Below are 16,063 nucleotides of genomic sequence, written 5' to 3'. Positions count from 1 at the left end.
TGGGTTTCCTCATCTTGGCTCTTCGTTTTCACCTTGGGGGCTTCAGGAAGCTTCCAGAACTTACGGTGATGCCGACGATGCCTCCCGCTTACCTGCTCCACATCCGGGCAGGTAAGCGAGTCAGCAGTGTTCTCTCACTTCTCGTTCGTTCCTGAGTTCGCTGGTTCATTTGCACCGAAGCATCTCCCTTTGGGGTCTGTCGCCGGATCAGCTTGGGTGGTGTGCTTCCCAAGGCTCGGGCGGGGGCCAGAGACACTGGCGACTCCGGGATCGGTCCTGCGGCCAGCCCTGGGTCCGTCCCTCCCTGCCTGTCCCCTCCTATGACTGGCCGTCCCTCGTGCCGAGTCGGAGGGCAAGGCTGACCGGAGGCAAAATGGTGCCTAAAACGAAGGCGCACAAAGCCCTTCGCCGCGGCCCCTTTCTCCACGCAGGCTGGGCAGCAGCCTCACTGCCCCCCGTATCAAAACTCACAGGCAGCCCCCGCTGGCGTGGCCCGGTGGACTGAACGCCGGCCTGCGGGCCAAAGGGTCGCCCGTTCGATTCCCGGTCAGGGCCCAGGCCTGGGTTGCAGGCCAGGTCCCCGGTTGAGGTCATGTGAGAGGCAACCAATCGATGTTTCTCTCCCCGTCTTTCTCTCTCCCTCTCTTTCCCCTCTAAAAATACATAAGTAAAATCTTAAAAAAAAACAACAACAACAAACACCCAAAACAACTCACAGGCACAATGTTCATGTTCGGGTGCAACTGCCTCCTTCCTTTGGAAAACGGCCACCCCGGGAGGGCACCCTTGTTTTCTTCGTTTCTCCCCCGTGAGGAAATTAAAGGTGAAATCCTTTGCTCGCAGGCAGAGCTACTGCGTGAAAGGGCTGGATCTACAGAAATGCCCGGAGGGGCGATGTTTATCTCTGGTCTTTTCCCACCTCTACTTGGCTCACCTCTGTCTGCCACGCCCCCAGTGCCCGCCTCTGACGTCAGGGCCTGTGGCTGCCGCGAGAGATGTGGGCGTGGCCACGGGGACCTGCGCCTACAGCAGACCCTCCTGTCCTGCGACCCTCTGCACGCCAGCGGCCCGGGGTCACGTGGCCCAGGGTCCGGCGGCCCGGGGCCGAGCGGCCCGGAGGTAGCCCCCCCTGAGTCATGGAACCGGCCAAACAGAGCTTTCCATTCAGCCCCTGAAACAGGTCCAATTTCCACAAAGGGAAAAATCCACCATTCTACTCTGACCTTGGTATTAATTTAATAATTTGCACAGGGATGGGCTTAGTGTCTTAGGCAAAATGTATTATCAACCCTGTCATGACTTTTAATTTCCTTAGACACTTATATTTTCTGCCTGGTATTTTGCCAAAGCTGATCATCCCGTTAATAGTCATGGGAAAGTTAAAATGACTGAGATTCTGAAATTGGAGTTTTAATTGCAGAACCACTTAACTATCGAGTGAGAGACACCACCGTAAGGGTTTTTTGTTTTGTTTTGCTTTTTTTAAAGTGCTGACTTTATTGTGTTCTCTTCTGAAAGTTAGAATTTTTCACCAGGAGGCAAAATGATGGCCTCAAAATGAGATGTAACAGTTCCTTTCTACCCTGGCTTTCTTTTTAAAATTTTATGATAGGAATAATATTTCCTCTTAGGACGCATTACAGCGAAGTTCACCACAATACGCGCTTTCAGCAGAGGACCCTCGCGGCGCGGCCGTCACTGTGATCGGCTGGAGCCGCTCTGCACAATTATTCCTTAATGTCAGTGAAAACATATTTTAAAAATAATGGGTATCAGAAACCATGCGTATCGAACGGGAAATGAGGCTTCAGGGTGTTTTTTTAAATTCTCACCTGAGGTTCTGTTTTTATTGGTTTTAGAGAGAGAGGAAAGGGGGGGGGGTAGAGAGAGAGAGAAACCGGGATTCGTTGCTGCCAGATGTGCCCTGACTGGGGATCGAACCTGCAACCTAGACATGCGCCCTGACCGGGGATCAAACTGGCAACATTTCGGTGCACAGGACGACGCTCCAACCAACTGAGCCACCGGGGCACGGCGGGGTGTTTTGTTTTTGTTTTTGTTTTTTTAAAGAGGAAGGTTAACTGACTGTAAATGGTGAACCACCCTTGGAACAGTTTCTATTCTCGGCTGTGCCAGATTGTTAATTTTGGTTCGTCCTATTGTCCGACTTGTGCAGACCCATCCTGACCGCAGGGGCCAGCCCCGCAATCCTGCGTGAAGGACGGGGGACGTGGGGGGCGGGCCGCAGGGGGCGCCCGTGGCCACGCACGGCCACACTGTTTGGGGGACGCGGACGGAGGCACAGAAGAAACAGACATCAAAGCCGGGCCATTCCCCGAGCTGCAGCCTGAGTCGTGCCTGACAGCCGTCCCCCTGGCTCTGTCCTCAGAGTGTCTGGGGCCTGTGGCCATCCCCTGGAGCTGGACTAGCGCCATGGACCGGCGGGTTGTCCGTCTCCCCTCCCCCGTCCGGTCCCACCCCTCAGGCCACTGCCTTGTCCCCGCTCCCTGTCCCAGCCCGTCCCCAGTCTCCCCCTCCTCTCCCGGGCCTGCAGCACCAAATGCAAATATTTAAAGAGTACGCGGGAGGGGGGCAACCCGCCCCATAAAATGCGTTCTATCTTCCTACTGCGAGGCTGGCCCACCTGGGCAGGAAAGCTGGGGCAGGGGAGAGGCAGAGGGCGAGGCGAGGCCGGAAGGTTCCAGAAACACACTGCCCCCCTCCCTGCCCCCGGGGCCTCACCCTGTGCCCTGTGCAGCGGGCGCGGCCCCGGGGGTGCCAGGTTGGCACGTGAGAGCGGAGAGCGCTGGCTCCCGCGCCCGGAACGCCGCCCCGTCCCCGCAGCCCCGTCCTGTTTGGCAGCACCGGCCCGGTGACGGGTGTGACCCAGGGTGTGAGAGCCCCGGCTCTGGAAATACACCGGGTGCAGCCAACCTGCTCTCAGGGGCGCCCAGCCCCCTGTCCCCGTCCCGGAGGGGCTGATAGGAGCTGGACTGCGGTGGGACACGGCCCGGCGGGGGTGGGGGACACGTCAGGCGGACGGGTCCTTTCCGGCCGGGGCCCTGACGGGCGGGGTGCCGGTGTCCCGCACACGCCTCACCCGTGAGAGGGAAGCAGTGGCGCCTGGCGCTGCCGCGCCTGCGGTGGCAGAAGCTCGGGCCCGGCCGGGCAGGCAGGTGCCGGCGCGGGGGCACGGCCGCAGGGCCCGGGGCTTGCCGGGCCTTCTCTCCTGCACCGGACGCCCCCGGGGGCGGTTCTGGGCAGGCGCCTGGGATGCCCTTCCTGGGGTGGCGCCTGGTGTCAAGAGAGTGGGGACGTTTCTCTGGGGGGTTGAGACGGGGAGGGAGGGCTCTGGGCTGCGCGGATAAGGGAGCCCCCATTCTGCTTGGGCGCTTGGTTTACTTGGTCTCCAGGACACCCGGGTGTCCCTTTCAGCGGCCTCTCTACTCCCCGGCCACCGCCAGGCGACACCTCCTGCCTTCCTCCTTGACAAAGCGGGAGGGACGCGGCGCCGAGTTCCAGGCCTCGGTTCACACACGACCCCACAGGTCAGCAGAGCACAGGGACGCCACCGCCAGCTTGCGGCTCGCTCCCTCCGCCTCCTTGTCCTCACTAGTACAATACATTAGAACAAATCAGAACACCCTGGAAGAGCCCGGAGCCCGGACCCCCCCTCAGGCAGCTTCCTGGGGGGTCCCGCAGAGCGAACACCTTCTGCCGACTTTTCCAAGCTGGCGAATGCTCCACAAGTCACAACCCTCGCCGGCCAGCGCCCCGACTTTGGGACCATGGCGCCCTCTGAGCCCCACCGTGTCTGGCCCTGTTGGCCCATTTTACAGAGGCGGGAGCTGAGGCCCCGCGGGGCCGGAAACGTGCTCACAGGAAGTGCCGGAGCCGTGCCCTGACTCCCGGTGCCTTGTCGCGCACCCCCCCCGCCCCCCGCCAGGTGTGAGAGCGGCGGCCTGGAGGCCTTCGCCAGGACCCTGGCCACTGACCCGGACGCCCAGGACCGAGGGCAGAGCCAGGCTCGGCCTCCTGACTCCTGGTTCATGGCTGCTCCCAGGACACGGCCACCGGAGCCCAGACCGCGGCTGGTTTCCCGCGACGGCCGTCCGGCAGCTCCCGCGGCCGTCGGGCGGCTCCCTGTGCCTGAGTCACACCGGTGCCGCCGACTGTCATTGCGTAACGAGGCAAGACACGTCAAAACAGAGCGGCAAGGCAGGCCAGGGCTCGCGCCTGAGGCGATGGCCCCGTGGCTCCTGCCTGCTAACAAGTGGCTGCCCCCGACGCCCCGGTGCTGTGCCTGCTGGAGGAAATCAAAGCACCCCGACAAGTCACGTCCTGGAAAAATTGCAGAAGGACGTAAATAACACGCCTGAGAGGTCTGCATTCAGAAATAAACGGCCTCCTTCTAAATACAGAAAATTTGATTTATTCTCGGTTGCACCTGCCGCCTTTTCCCTGCCGCTCCATATTTTACCCGAGCGGCCGAGAACACCGGGTGGGTGAGGAGGGGGGAGGGGTGGCGCTGAAAAAGAACCCGCGCGTGTGCAGCCGGAGGCACGTGGAGCTGCTCCCCGGTGATGCTCGCAGCCCCCGGCCAATCAGTGCTGGGATACGTGGCTCATTTTCATCAGAGACTTCCCGGCTCCTGAGTGCGGGAAGCCTGCGGCCCCACATGCATGCGGCCACCAGAGGGCAGCATCCAGCCTGCCTACGCCCCCTGCTTGTCTAGAGGCGCGGGCATGGGGACTGGGGGGACCCGCCCAGTGGCCAGAGAGAAGAAACCTTGTGACGCGAGAAAGGGAGGAGGGAGAGCAGGACTGGCACAGGCGGGGCCCACACAGGGGAGAGCCAGAGAGGACGAGGCGTTGAGGGGAGAGGGAGCTGACTTAGACGCAGGGGGTCCGACCCGCGGCCCGCGAGCTGCAAGCGGCCCAGGCTGGCTGCGAACGTGGCCCACCCCGAAATCGTAAACTCCCTTAAAACACTGTGAGATTTTTTTGTGTGTATGTGATTACATGTCGCAATGTACTTAGCATGTGGCCCAGGACAGCTCTTCTTCCAGTGTGGCCCCGAGACGCCCAAAGCTTGGACCACACCCCCCCCCCGGGCCCCCCGTCCGGCCCTTAAGCCTCCCGGAGGCCTGGGGTCTTGTCCTGAGGGCTGGGAGGAGCCTCCCTCCGCCCAGAAGTGACCCGCAACCCCCGGCTGGGCACCTTGGCAGGGACATCCGTTTAAAACCCCAACGCTCTGCACAGCTGTGCGGATTCCCTTCCATCGAACAAGTGCCTGGCTCCAGGGTCCCTGCAAGAACAGGGCGCAGGGGGAGCCTCCTGCGATGCGAGCTGCAAGGCCAGGCAGGTCACCTCTGCCTCGGGCGCCGGCAGCAGCTCCTGGGCCTGGGAGCCCGTGGCGTGTGGGGCGCACGAGCCTGCTCAGCCTCCGGTGGGTCGCCGGCCGCAGGGAGGGCGGGCTCGCGTGCTGAGCTGCGGAAGCAGCGCCTGGGCTCTGGGTGGCGGACTCAGAGCTGCACGTGTGACCTCGGCCAGGGCGGGAGTCACGCCAGGACACCCCAGCCCAGCGGCGCCCCCTTGGCCTTCCCGGGTGTGCGGAGAGCCGGAAGCTGAGCTCCCCAATCTTCCCGTCCCGGGCCCTGGTTCACAGAGGCAGCGCCAGGCCTGAGTGAGCATCCTGGTCCCACGTTTAGGCTGCTGAGACGTGAGGAAGAGGCTGAGCTGCCTTTGCACTGCCCCCTACCCCCCGCCCTGGGCTGCCCTCAGCCCAGAGCACAGGTGGTCTCCCTGCGCACACACTGCAGAGAAAGGAAGGGAAAGGGGGCAAAGGAGAGAGAAGCAGAGAGTGTCAGCGCGGGCGGAGAGCAGGAGGCCAGCGCCCCCAGGCGAAGTCTGTCCCAGGGCTCACCCATGGAGGGGTGTTTAAGGGGGAGGCGATGAAGCGACACCCCGGCGCTGTGCCCCCCAGATCGCCGCCGGGGCACAGCGGGGGCCCTTTCCTCCAGCCCACCCACTAGGCCGACGTGAGGAAAAGTAAATGCCTTGTTATTAAGTCCCTGCGTGACCCCGCAGTCCCTGCCGCGGCCAGCGGCGCTGTGCAGGTAGGGCCTGGCATTGAAATGTGAAAAGGTTGGCGAGGAAGGAGGGACCCGACAGACCCGGTTCCTCCAGGCCAGGGTCCCAGGCCAGGGTAAGAAACGAGGGGCCCCAAGAGGGGAGGAACCAGGTTGAGGAGCGTCTGGGTTTGCAAGGCAGCCGGCGCCCGGCTCCGGGGCCTGCGGGCCCCCGCGGGCTTTGAGGAAACACAGCTGGGAAGGACCGGACCCCTCAAGGACTCTGAGGTTTCAGACGCACGGACTCGGATTTCAGGAAGGCCCCACGCCCACCAGACGACCACGCCTTGGCCCGGATCTCACCACGGGTGCGTAAGTTAAAAGCCTTAAAAACGCAACTGCCGGACGTCACCTGCGGTTGCTCCGACTCACTCAGGATTGGGTGATGGAGTGTAAGAAACATGTCTCAGGTCCAGCAGAAATTCTCCCCAGACCCTCAGAGAACATTCCCCCACCCCCGATTTCTCTTATTTCGGACTCACACGTGCAGGCCGACCACCTCTTTGTGGCGAATTAAAATAACCAGGCTTCGTTCTGAGGTCCTAGCAAAGCCTCTTCTGGGTTTTCAAACGCAGACTCGGCTCCCGAGCCCGAGCTCCCGGGGTGTGAGCCCAGCCGTCCCCGAGCCGCACGACGGCCGGGCCCCGGGGGGCAGGGAGGTCCTCGGGCCGCCCCCTGCCCTCGGGGGTCTCATTGGGGACCCTGCCCATCAGGTGCCGGACTCCAGGGAGATGCCAAGAAGAAGGGACCCGGGGGCAACGCGGTGGGGGACATCTGTCAACCCTCCGTGGGCTGGTGCTTCTGACCGCGGCTCTCAGGTTAAGTGTAACAAGAGTTTGCAGTGATAAAAAGCGACAGACAGACCTTCTACTCTTAACGACCCTGCCCTGGTTGTCACGCAGGCGGTCCAACGCGGGGGACATGCATTCCCGCTTGCGGTGGTCGCCGACAGCCCCGTGCTGGGCAGGCGGGGCGCCCCCCACCCAGGACGCCCCGCAGGGTGTCCAGCTGCGTGATTCCAGCCCCACTGGCCGCTGGGCTGCCCGGGCCTCGGGCTGCCCTCTGGGGCTGATCCGCAACCTCCTCGCCGACTCTGAGGGCCCCCCGCCTGTCACTGTGGTCAACCCCTCTGCCACCGGGGTCCCCAGACTCAGGGCCTGTTGTTTGTGGGCACGCCGCCCAGGTGTGGGATATCCAGTGTCGCTTCCTCAACAGTGGACCCTGCAGCCGCGAGCCCAGAAGCCTGGGTCACCATCGCCGCCGCCGACGTCCACGGGCCAGGCCGCCCGGCCGAGCAGCGGCCCTGGGTCCCATCGCCATTCCAAGCAGCTCTCGTCTCTGGACTAGTTCCGGCCGGAGGTCGGCCCCGGGGTTGCCTCTGCACCGAACCAGGTACTGAATAAACAGGTTTCGAGCCACCGTCTACGCTCCTGAGGATTCCAGCCTCCACCCTCCGGCGCCGTCCTCTCAGCGGGTGGGGAGGTGGGGAGCTGCGTGTGCTCAGGAAAGGACACGCTTCTCAAGGGACCCCAGCAGTGTCCGGCTGCAACAACACATCCCTGGGTGACAATGTGTATTGTGGACTATGCGCCTCACTGCTCCGGCAAGGGAGGTACGGCGGTCTCGTGGTCCAGCCGAAGCATTTAACGACAGTCTTGTTATTAGAAGCTTCTAGGCCCAAAATTCTGTGCTGTCCCACTGTTCCTCACGGGTAGGACAGTGACGGAGAGAATGCAAACCAACGGCCGCACCGGGAAGCTACAACCAACTCTGTGAGCCCGGTAACCAAGCCCCTTCCGTGAAACCTCGGGCCGTCGCCCCTTGCTGCCCGCGCGCCCACGGACTGGGAGCCTTGCGTAGGCGCTACCGCGTGGAAGGGTGTGCCCCTTCTTGGCAGGATCCTCAGGGTTCTCAAAAGACCTCTAGCGACGTCTTCATTTTCGTTTCTGGAAAACCTTAAGGCAGCGGTAGGACCCTACTGAGCAGCCTTCGATCTGATGTTAAAATCAACATTCAATGTAACGGCTGGACGTCGGCCCAGAGGGCGGCAACGCAGTTGCGCCTTTTGCTTGTCAAAGTCAGCGTGCGGTCGCCAGGCGCCGGGGAGACCGGGGACGCGCGGCCTGGGGCTGCCGCCAGTGTCCGGGCTGCGTTGCTGCGGGTGGTGCTGGTGGCCTCGGTTATAACGGGGGAGGATTTCCCTTCGCGTGGACCTGGCCACGGGGCGGAGACTCGGGCGGCCCTGCACACCCTTCCCCTGCTCTCCCTCGGCCCTCAGCCCTCCAAGACGGTCAGTCGTTGAAGATCCTTTTTGGGAAACAAATCAAGAGGGCGTTTCGCTGCAGCGGCGGCGCTTCCCGTTTCCGACGCTGCGATTCCGCTCCGAGGAACCCCGCGCAGCGAGCCAGGCCCTGGGCGCGGGCGCTGCCAGGGTGGTCTTCATCCCGGTGTTTTTTTCTTCCCTTTCCCTTTTTCTCTTTCAAAGGGAGTGTCTGGAAAGGCCACTACGTCGCAGACTAGAAACAGGCCATCTGTGACGTCTACCTTGCCGTTATTAAAGAAGGAACCACGGTTCCCCAGGGCTCCCAGCCGCAGAAATCTGGGCGCCGGGCGCAGGGCTTTCCGGGGAAACGGCACTAAGTCGATTAAGCAGCCACGTCGGCCGCGACGGGTGCCAACCGGTGGGGGCGCTGGCTCACACCCACGCAGTTTCGTGTACGTGCGTCCCAGAGCGATTCCCTCTCAATGGATCTGTGCTGCAGCAAACGCTTAACTTGAATTGCAAAGCCATGAGCTTCGTGTTTTATGAGGGAGATACTGAGAAGACACTTTAAACCTCTCGCTTATGAATTTTTAAAGGAGACCCGTCCCAGCACGGGCCGGGGTCTTGCGGCCGGGACCCCCGGGCCCTTGCTCTGTGGGGCGCTCGGGGGGGCGCTGCCACTGACGGCCCTGGCGCTCGGGGTCCGCCGCTCCCGGCGTGGCGCGGCCACCGTGGTGTCGGTCCGTGTCCCCTTTATTCCAGCGACCAGGGACGCCCTCGTGAGGGGCCAAGGATTGCGTGACAATAAAGCCTCAAGGTGGAACCTGCTGGGGCCCAGAAGGCGACCCTGGACGCAATGAGCCGCAGTGGCCACCTCAGGGCAAATACCGGGCTCCCAGGGGACCGGCCCCGAGGGGCGACCCTCGAAGGCGCCGGCGTGTCGGCTGGGAGGCCAGCCCCACAAAAGTCAGGACGGGGTGGCCTGGGGCGCGGGCGGGCTGACGGGAGAGGCGCTCGGGGAACGTGCCGGGCTCACGGCTGTCCTGCGTCTGACGGGACCACGCAGCGCCCTCATGGGTCACGCTCCTGCGGTCGTGTCCGCAGAGGTGTGCACTCCGTGGCGTATGACTTCCGTTCTGGTTATTGACACGAGTGGGCCCGTCTGGGGACGTCGCGCCTCGGCGTCTTCAGCGACCTCCCCATGGGACGTGATGCTCAGGGGCCGCAGGAAGGAGGCGCCCGGCCTGCGGGACGCACAGCGCGGGGACAGCGGACACTTTCGGGGCTGATGACGCCCAGAGCGTCACCCCCGCCCCCCGCTGCCCTCAGCCCAGGCCGGCTCGGTGACCGTGCAGTTGCCGGCAGGGCACACAGGCCGGCAGGCTCACGTCGGGGTCCCTGGGAAGGGCGTGGCCCAGGACTTGAACGATGCCGGTCCCTGAGACATGCGCCCGAACCGTGTGGGAGCGTGGGCCGACGACGCGACCTCACGGTGCCTCTGCCGCCACGTGGCGGCGGTGGTCACCTCTCAGAACGTTGTCATGAGGCTGGGAGAGACTGAAGGCCAGCACTGAGGCCGCGGGGACGGTGTTACGGGGCGGCGCCTTTGGAGGCGGGAGGAGAGCACCCCCAACGGGGCGTGGAGACCGGGGCGAGTGCTCTCTCTGTCCCCGCCGTGTGCGGGCCCGGAGCCTGCAGCCGGGAGGCGGTGCTGACCGGACCCTGACCGCCGACCCCCTGGCCTCGGACTAGCAGCCGGCAGGACGGTGAGGCGTTGCTGCCTGTGTTGCTCAGGCCGCCCGGCCTGCGGCGCCCTGTGGCAGCATCATTGGCCTGTTATCAACAGACCGAGACGGAGGGTCCCAGGAGGAGAGAGCAACGCGGTGCTCAGCCTGGAGCCTGGCACCGAGCAGCCAACACAGGTGACAGGGGCAGTCTCATCAGCATCGAGGTGGCTTAGAAATGTTAAGAACGTGGCCCCTCGCTCGGGTGTCTGATTATTTACCAGTGCCCACAGCCGGGGTCCTTTGGCACCCAGGGACACAGGGGCAGGGGGTAGGAAATGTCCAACAAGGCAAGGACCTGGGACAGCGACTGTTCAGGTTGGCTCCTTCGGGAGCTTTAACCTATGGCTTCCCTTCCGGCTCTCCCACCTCAGCCCAGAACAGGGCAGTCTGCCTGTTAGAGCGAGAGTCACATACCTGTGCCTAGTCTAGTGCCCCCAGAAGCCACCTCCTGCTCCCTGCCCTCCCAGGACAGCGCCCCTGCCCTCGAGTGGAAGGGCTTGCCCCGGAGAGCCCCACGCACCTGCGGCCAGGTGCGCGCCCAGCACGTCAGACCACGTGATGCTCCCCGAGGCTTCGACGGTATCTTTTTAACTTAGCAGAACCTCAGGAAGCTGGAGTTGAGTTTATAGTGCAAGTGAAAGGAAAAGACAACCACCACCGTAACCCAGCAGGGGCGGCGGCGGCCACAGCGACTACTCGGCCCCGGCCCCGGCCCCCGGCCCCGGCCCCCGGCCCCCGGCGCGCCTCACCTTCGTACAGCCAGTCGCTGAGGCCGTTGTAAATGACGCCCTCCTTGCCGGTCGAGACCACGCGGATGGCCTGCTTCCCGACGTGGGCGCAGTAGTAGATGTTGTTTTCAAAGATGAATATCTGGTTTGGGAAGAGAAAACAGGCAGTGTTAACCGAGAAGGTGGCTCTCGGCGGGGTGCTCTTCCAAGTCCCCAGCCAGCCACGGGCTTTGCGTTCTCCGCGTGTGCGAACTTGACAGGACAAAGGCCGCCTCGGGATCCTGTGGGCTCACCCCCAGCAGCTAGGACCCACATTTCAGGTTAGTCGGAGGCTCAAACCCCACGTCGAACTCCACATGGATCCCCCCATGGCTTCATTTCCCGGGACTGCAGTTTTGAGTACTTGGACATCGAAGTGCATCGACTCTTAGCGATCCTATTCACACAGAGCAATTACTTCGGGTGGGCTGGGAAACCAAAAATCTGAGATTTACCCATTTAATATCATTAAAATCAACTTAGCGGCACCTGTTCTGTGCACGGGGACAGGTGAGGTGCGGCACGCCACACGCTGTCACTCGACTTGCAAAGAAGACAAACGAACAGGAGACCGTCCCCGCGGGGATGGGCGGGACTCGGGGAATGTGAACCAGGTCTCTCTACCGTAGGCCGAGGGCTTCCCCGAGCGAGCGCCGGGGAAAAGCTGTTTCATTGTGTGGAAACAGATGTGACGCAAAACCTATCGCCGGAACCACTTCTAAGTACACGGTTCGCACTGCTGCCCCCAGACCTCGGTCCCCGTGCCGAATGCGACCCTGTCCCCATAGGACACTCACCCCCCAACCTGCCACCCCAGCTCCTGGCAACCGCCACTCTGCTCTCTGTCTCTTCCAATGCCACGACTGCAGGGACCTCCTGTAAGTGGAACCACCACACAGCCCTGTCCTTCCGTGACGGGCTCTTTTCTGCCCGTCCTCCAGGCGCCTCCGCGCTGCAGCAGGTGTCAGAGTTCCAAGAAAGCGGTTTCTAAGCTGGGAGCTGAAAGAGGGGCAGGGCGGAGGGAGGGGCTGGGAAGGAGTGGCTGGAGGGAGGAGTGGAGGCGGGGCTGCCCGCCCCAGGGGTGGGGGGTGAAGAGGAGCGGCTGGAGTGGGAGGCGGGGCGTGTCGGGCTCCAGGAGCGGCAGGGAGCCCTTGCCAGCGGCTTGGGAAGGGGCGCCGGTGGGTGAGCCGCGAGTCCCTGGAGGGAGGACCGGGCACGAGTCAGTCTCTGTCCTCAGGCGGCAGAGCTGGACCGCCAGCCAGGACAGCAGGCAGCTCGCCGCCTGGTAGGGGCGGGGAGCGAGGCCACATGGTACTTGTCGTCCTCTGCCTGGCTTCTTCCGCTTAGCACAGTAGTCTCTGGTTCCAGCCACGCTGTTGCAAAAGGTAACGTTTCCTTCTTTTTTGCAGCTGCGTAGTATTCCGCTTTGTAAATACATTACCGCTTTTTTATCCTCTCATCTGACGATGGGAGCGTGGGCTGCTTCCAGATCTTGGCAACTGTCTATGATGCTGCAGTGCACCTAGGGGTGCTCATGTTCTTCGGAATCAGTGTTTCGGGTTCCTTCAGACACAGTCCCAGAAGTGGCATCGCGGGGTCCTACGGGCAGATCCATTTTCAGTTTTGGGAGGAGCGGCCATTCTGCCTTCCGCTGTGGCTGCACCAGCCTGCATTCCCGCCCACAGAGCTTGAAGGCTCCCCTTCCCCCACATCCCGGGGGCGGGCGGTTTGCACAGGCCAAGGAAGGGTGGGCATATCGACATTTTCTACTGAAGATGCAAAGAAGGCAGTTTCCCCAGATGGTCTGCGGGCGCGGTGGACCTGAGGGACCACCAGTATCCGTGTTCGGCTCAGGCCCCCGGAGCATAAAGAATTCACGGCAGCCAGGAGCGAGCTGGCCATCTTCCAGACACGAGGATACCTCCTGATTTAATTTTAGTAGCGGTTCTTATGAGTTCGCCTAAGGGTGAGATGTATTACACAACTTTAACTTCTTTTATGCGCTCTAAGCCTGTAATAAATTTTGGAATCCAATGAGGCGGCGGCAATTAATATAATGAGAAAGTAAAGCGTGCCGTGACAGACGCGAAACCCTGCCTCACCTTGGCTTTATTTGTAATGGAAGGAAGTGAAAAGCCGCACGCTATTAGGAATGCATTTGCTGTGACGCGGTTTTACGGTTTCCTTTGGATGTTCGGTCGAGATAGCTGAACAGAAGGTGCGGGAAGCTACTGCGTGCTTTTGGGGGCTGCACAATGCCAAGCCCTGGAGGGCAGGACTCCGGGGGTGCTGGGCCTTGGCAAGGTCCGATCTTGGGGCGAGCGGCTGGGTTTTCCATCGTTCGCCCCCGCGGGGCACACAGGTGCTGCAGCGTCCGGGTCTTGCTGGGGCTCTTCCCCTGCCCAGGGGTGGCCGGTGGCGTCTGGATCAGACCAGGCACGGCCCCGTCCCTTGTCCCACTGGCCTAGGATGCGAGGCTCCTTCCCTGCTGTGGCCTTTTCTTTTACTGGGGTGACGTTGGTTAATAAAATGATATAGGTTTCAGGTGTACGATTCTGCGACCCATCACCTGCACACTGCGTTGTGTGTTCACCCCCCGAAGTGGTCTCCTTCCACCCCCGGCCCCCTCCTGCCCACCAGCCCCCTTCCCTCTGGCAATCGCCACACTGTTGTGTGTGCCTATGAGGGTTTTCTCCGACTGGCTTATTTCACGTTTCCCCGATCCTCCAGGACCAGCGCTGTCCCTCGCTTCCGGGCGCGGTCATCGGTCTCGTCTCCTTGCTATCGGGGGCGGGGGCAGCACGCGCCGAGAGCCGTGTCAGGGTGCCCCGGCCCCGAGCCGCCCGCCGACGCCACGCGACACTCACGCGCTGCCAACCCAATGCTCCGGGACTACGCAGCGAGGTCTACTCCACCGTTCTTACAAAACACGCCCCATTTTCACGAGCCTGATTCTTCAAGAGCCGCTCGACGGAATACGGTCATACACGCACGGATAGAGTACATTCGGTGGAAGTTCAATGAATTGGGATTCTCGGGAGGGATGCGAACTTTCAGTTAAATAGACTTTCTGGGTTAATGATCTACTCAAGGAAAAGATCTTTTTCTATTGCAGTCTTCATTGGGGACCTACTTTCCTGACTTGTGAATTAGAATGGCGAACACAGCCTGAAATGCTTGTTGACGGAGGACCTTGTCCCGCCTAAGATGACCAACGCAACTCTGTACTCCTCTTGCCCAGGATGGCGGCGCCCTAGTCGAAGAAGGGTGTCAGCCTACATCTAGAGCAGCCCCACACGGCCCCTTCCCTTGGTGCCGCGTGTGAGTGTTAGTCTCGCTCTTCTCTGTGTAACTGGAACAGAGACGCGCTACACCAGTATTTAATGGATGAGGTAGCTGGGTTTCCACTAACTGAGGCTTTCTTCGACTTTTCTGAAAAGCTACTACCACTGCAGGTAACTCACTCAGCAGCAATTGCGCTCTGTGTGTGTGTGTGTGTGTGTGTGTGTGTGTGTGTGTGAAGGGCTGATTTTATTTATGCCCTCCGTATTCCTAGACCTGGCTGAAAGCAGAGGACGGGAAGAACACGCAGCCACAGGTTCACAGGCGGGCACCGTAAAGCTCGAGAGGCACGCCCGGCAGAGAGGGAGCGCCTCCTCTCAGGAACCAGGGAGGGGACAGTGACCATCCGTGGGGCAACTCCGCGTCACGTTCTGGAAAATCAAGGCCACGCGGGAAGCCCACCGAAGAGCTCGGCGCCTGAGGGACGTGAGCCACGCGGCTCGGGGCGGAACAGGGGCACAGAAGGGACCCGGGGCTGGAAGCGGACACCGGAATTCTCGTTGCGGCCACCGGCTGCCTGCCCGGCTTTGAGCAAGCGCCCGGGCCTGGCCGCACTCACGTCCTCCTCCGGACGTGAGGGACGCGGCTGGTCGATCACTCAGATCCCCTCTGCCCGGGGCCATCCTTGCACCGAAAAGCCTCATGAATATTTAGCTCAGGAAATGACCTTTAGCTAATGAATTAGTGGTGCTATTAGCACATTCATCTTCAGTAGGAGAGCTGCTGAACAGGAAGGGGAAACGGAACGTTCATCCTGAACCCAGCATGTGGCTATCGAGGAGAAAACAGAGTCTTTGTGTGCCAATTAAAAACCTCAACTATCACATGATCCTGGGTCCCTGCCTTCCCTGATCTTGGGACACTTCTTGGTGGCAGGCACTATTTATTACCGCCTCTCCCTTGTTGGCGGCTGCCTCTCTTGAACTACCCATGTCCTGACCAAGGGAGGGACCACTGGACTCACACTTCCACAGCAAATAAGAATAAAAGATCCTGTTGCGTATCGCACGCGATGGCATTGAAACGGCGGCCCCTGGAATGTCCTGGATGATCGCGGAGGAGCCTGTCGCCGACCACGGTCCCGCTGCCATCAGAAGTTACGTGCTGCTGAGGCAAACCGGAGGACGCGTGTTCTAGGCCCTCCTAACCCCACAGGAAAGACGCCCGGGGTGTGCACCCCATTTGGTGTCTCGGGGCCACACTGGAAGAGGAAGAGTTGTCTTGGGCCACACGTTAAATACACTGTGACACATAATCACAAAAAAGTCTCCTACTGCTTTAAGTGCATTTACGATTTTGTGTTGGGCGCATTCACAGCCACCCTGGGCCGCACGTGGCCTGCGGGCCGCAGGGTGGACGCCCCCGGGACACGGAGCTAATGCACGTTGCCGGAACAGGACGCACAAAGGGAACGTCACCGGCACACGGAAATTCTGTCACTCAGTCTTGCAACCTGGTCACTGTATCTCTTAGGAGACAGGTGAAGAAGCAAAGCGCTTCCGGGACAGGTCGCTATGTCCTCGGGAGGCTGGCGCTGGTCATGTTTGTATCTCTATGCGGCTTTCCTTTCGAGGCTCAAGGCATAACATCAACGTCACCTCCGGCCCCTCAAATGGTTCCGTCCGCAGGGCACATGACAGCTGGTTAAAATGTCCAACTGTGGGCCATAAAAAAACCCCTTCTGCACTCAGAACTTTGAGACTTTTAGGGGCCACGGCTGTGACTCCCCCGAGGATGTGGCTCCTGCCACCCACACTTCCTGAGGGTCCAGGGA

The 16,063-nt window shown here is 61.5% G+C and overlaps 1 protein-coding gene across 3 annotated transcripts in view; it reads right to left on the bottom strand.

The window, feature by feature from the left end:
• DPP6 (dipeptidyl peptidase like 6) overlaps window positions 1-16,063 on the bottom strand; it is a 484,609-nt gene that overhangs the window by 52,895 nt on the left and 415,651 nt on the right. For all 3 annotated transcript variants that reach the window (XM_054574779.1, XM_054574777.1, XM_054574778.1), the window contains exon 8: window positions 10,930-11,050. In XM_054574779.1, the coding sequence (XP_054430754.1) occupies window positions 10,930-11,050 (121 nt within the window). The remainder of the gene's footprint in view (window positions 1-10,929; window positions 11,051-16,063) is intronic.

The sequence above is a fragment of the Pteronotus mesoamericanus genome, unplaced genomic scaffold (assembly GCF_021234165.1).
Source record: "Pteronotus mesoamericanus isolate MK-2021 breed Mesoamerican mustached bat unplaced genomic scaffold, CSHL_Meso_final contig_265, whole genome shotgun sequence".
Taxonomy (NCBI): Eukaryota; Metazoa; Chordata; class Mammalia; order Chiroptera; family Mormoopidae; genus Pteronotus; species Pteronotus mesoamericanus.
Note: the sequence above shows the minus strand (reverse complement) of the source record. Positions and strands in the feature narration are given on the sequence as shown.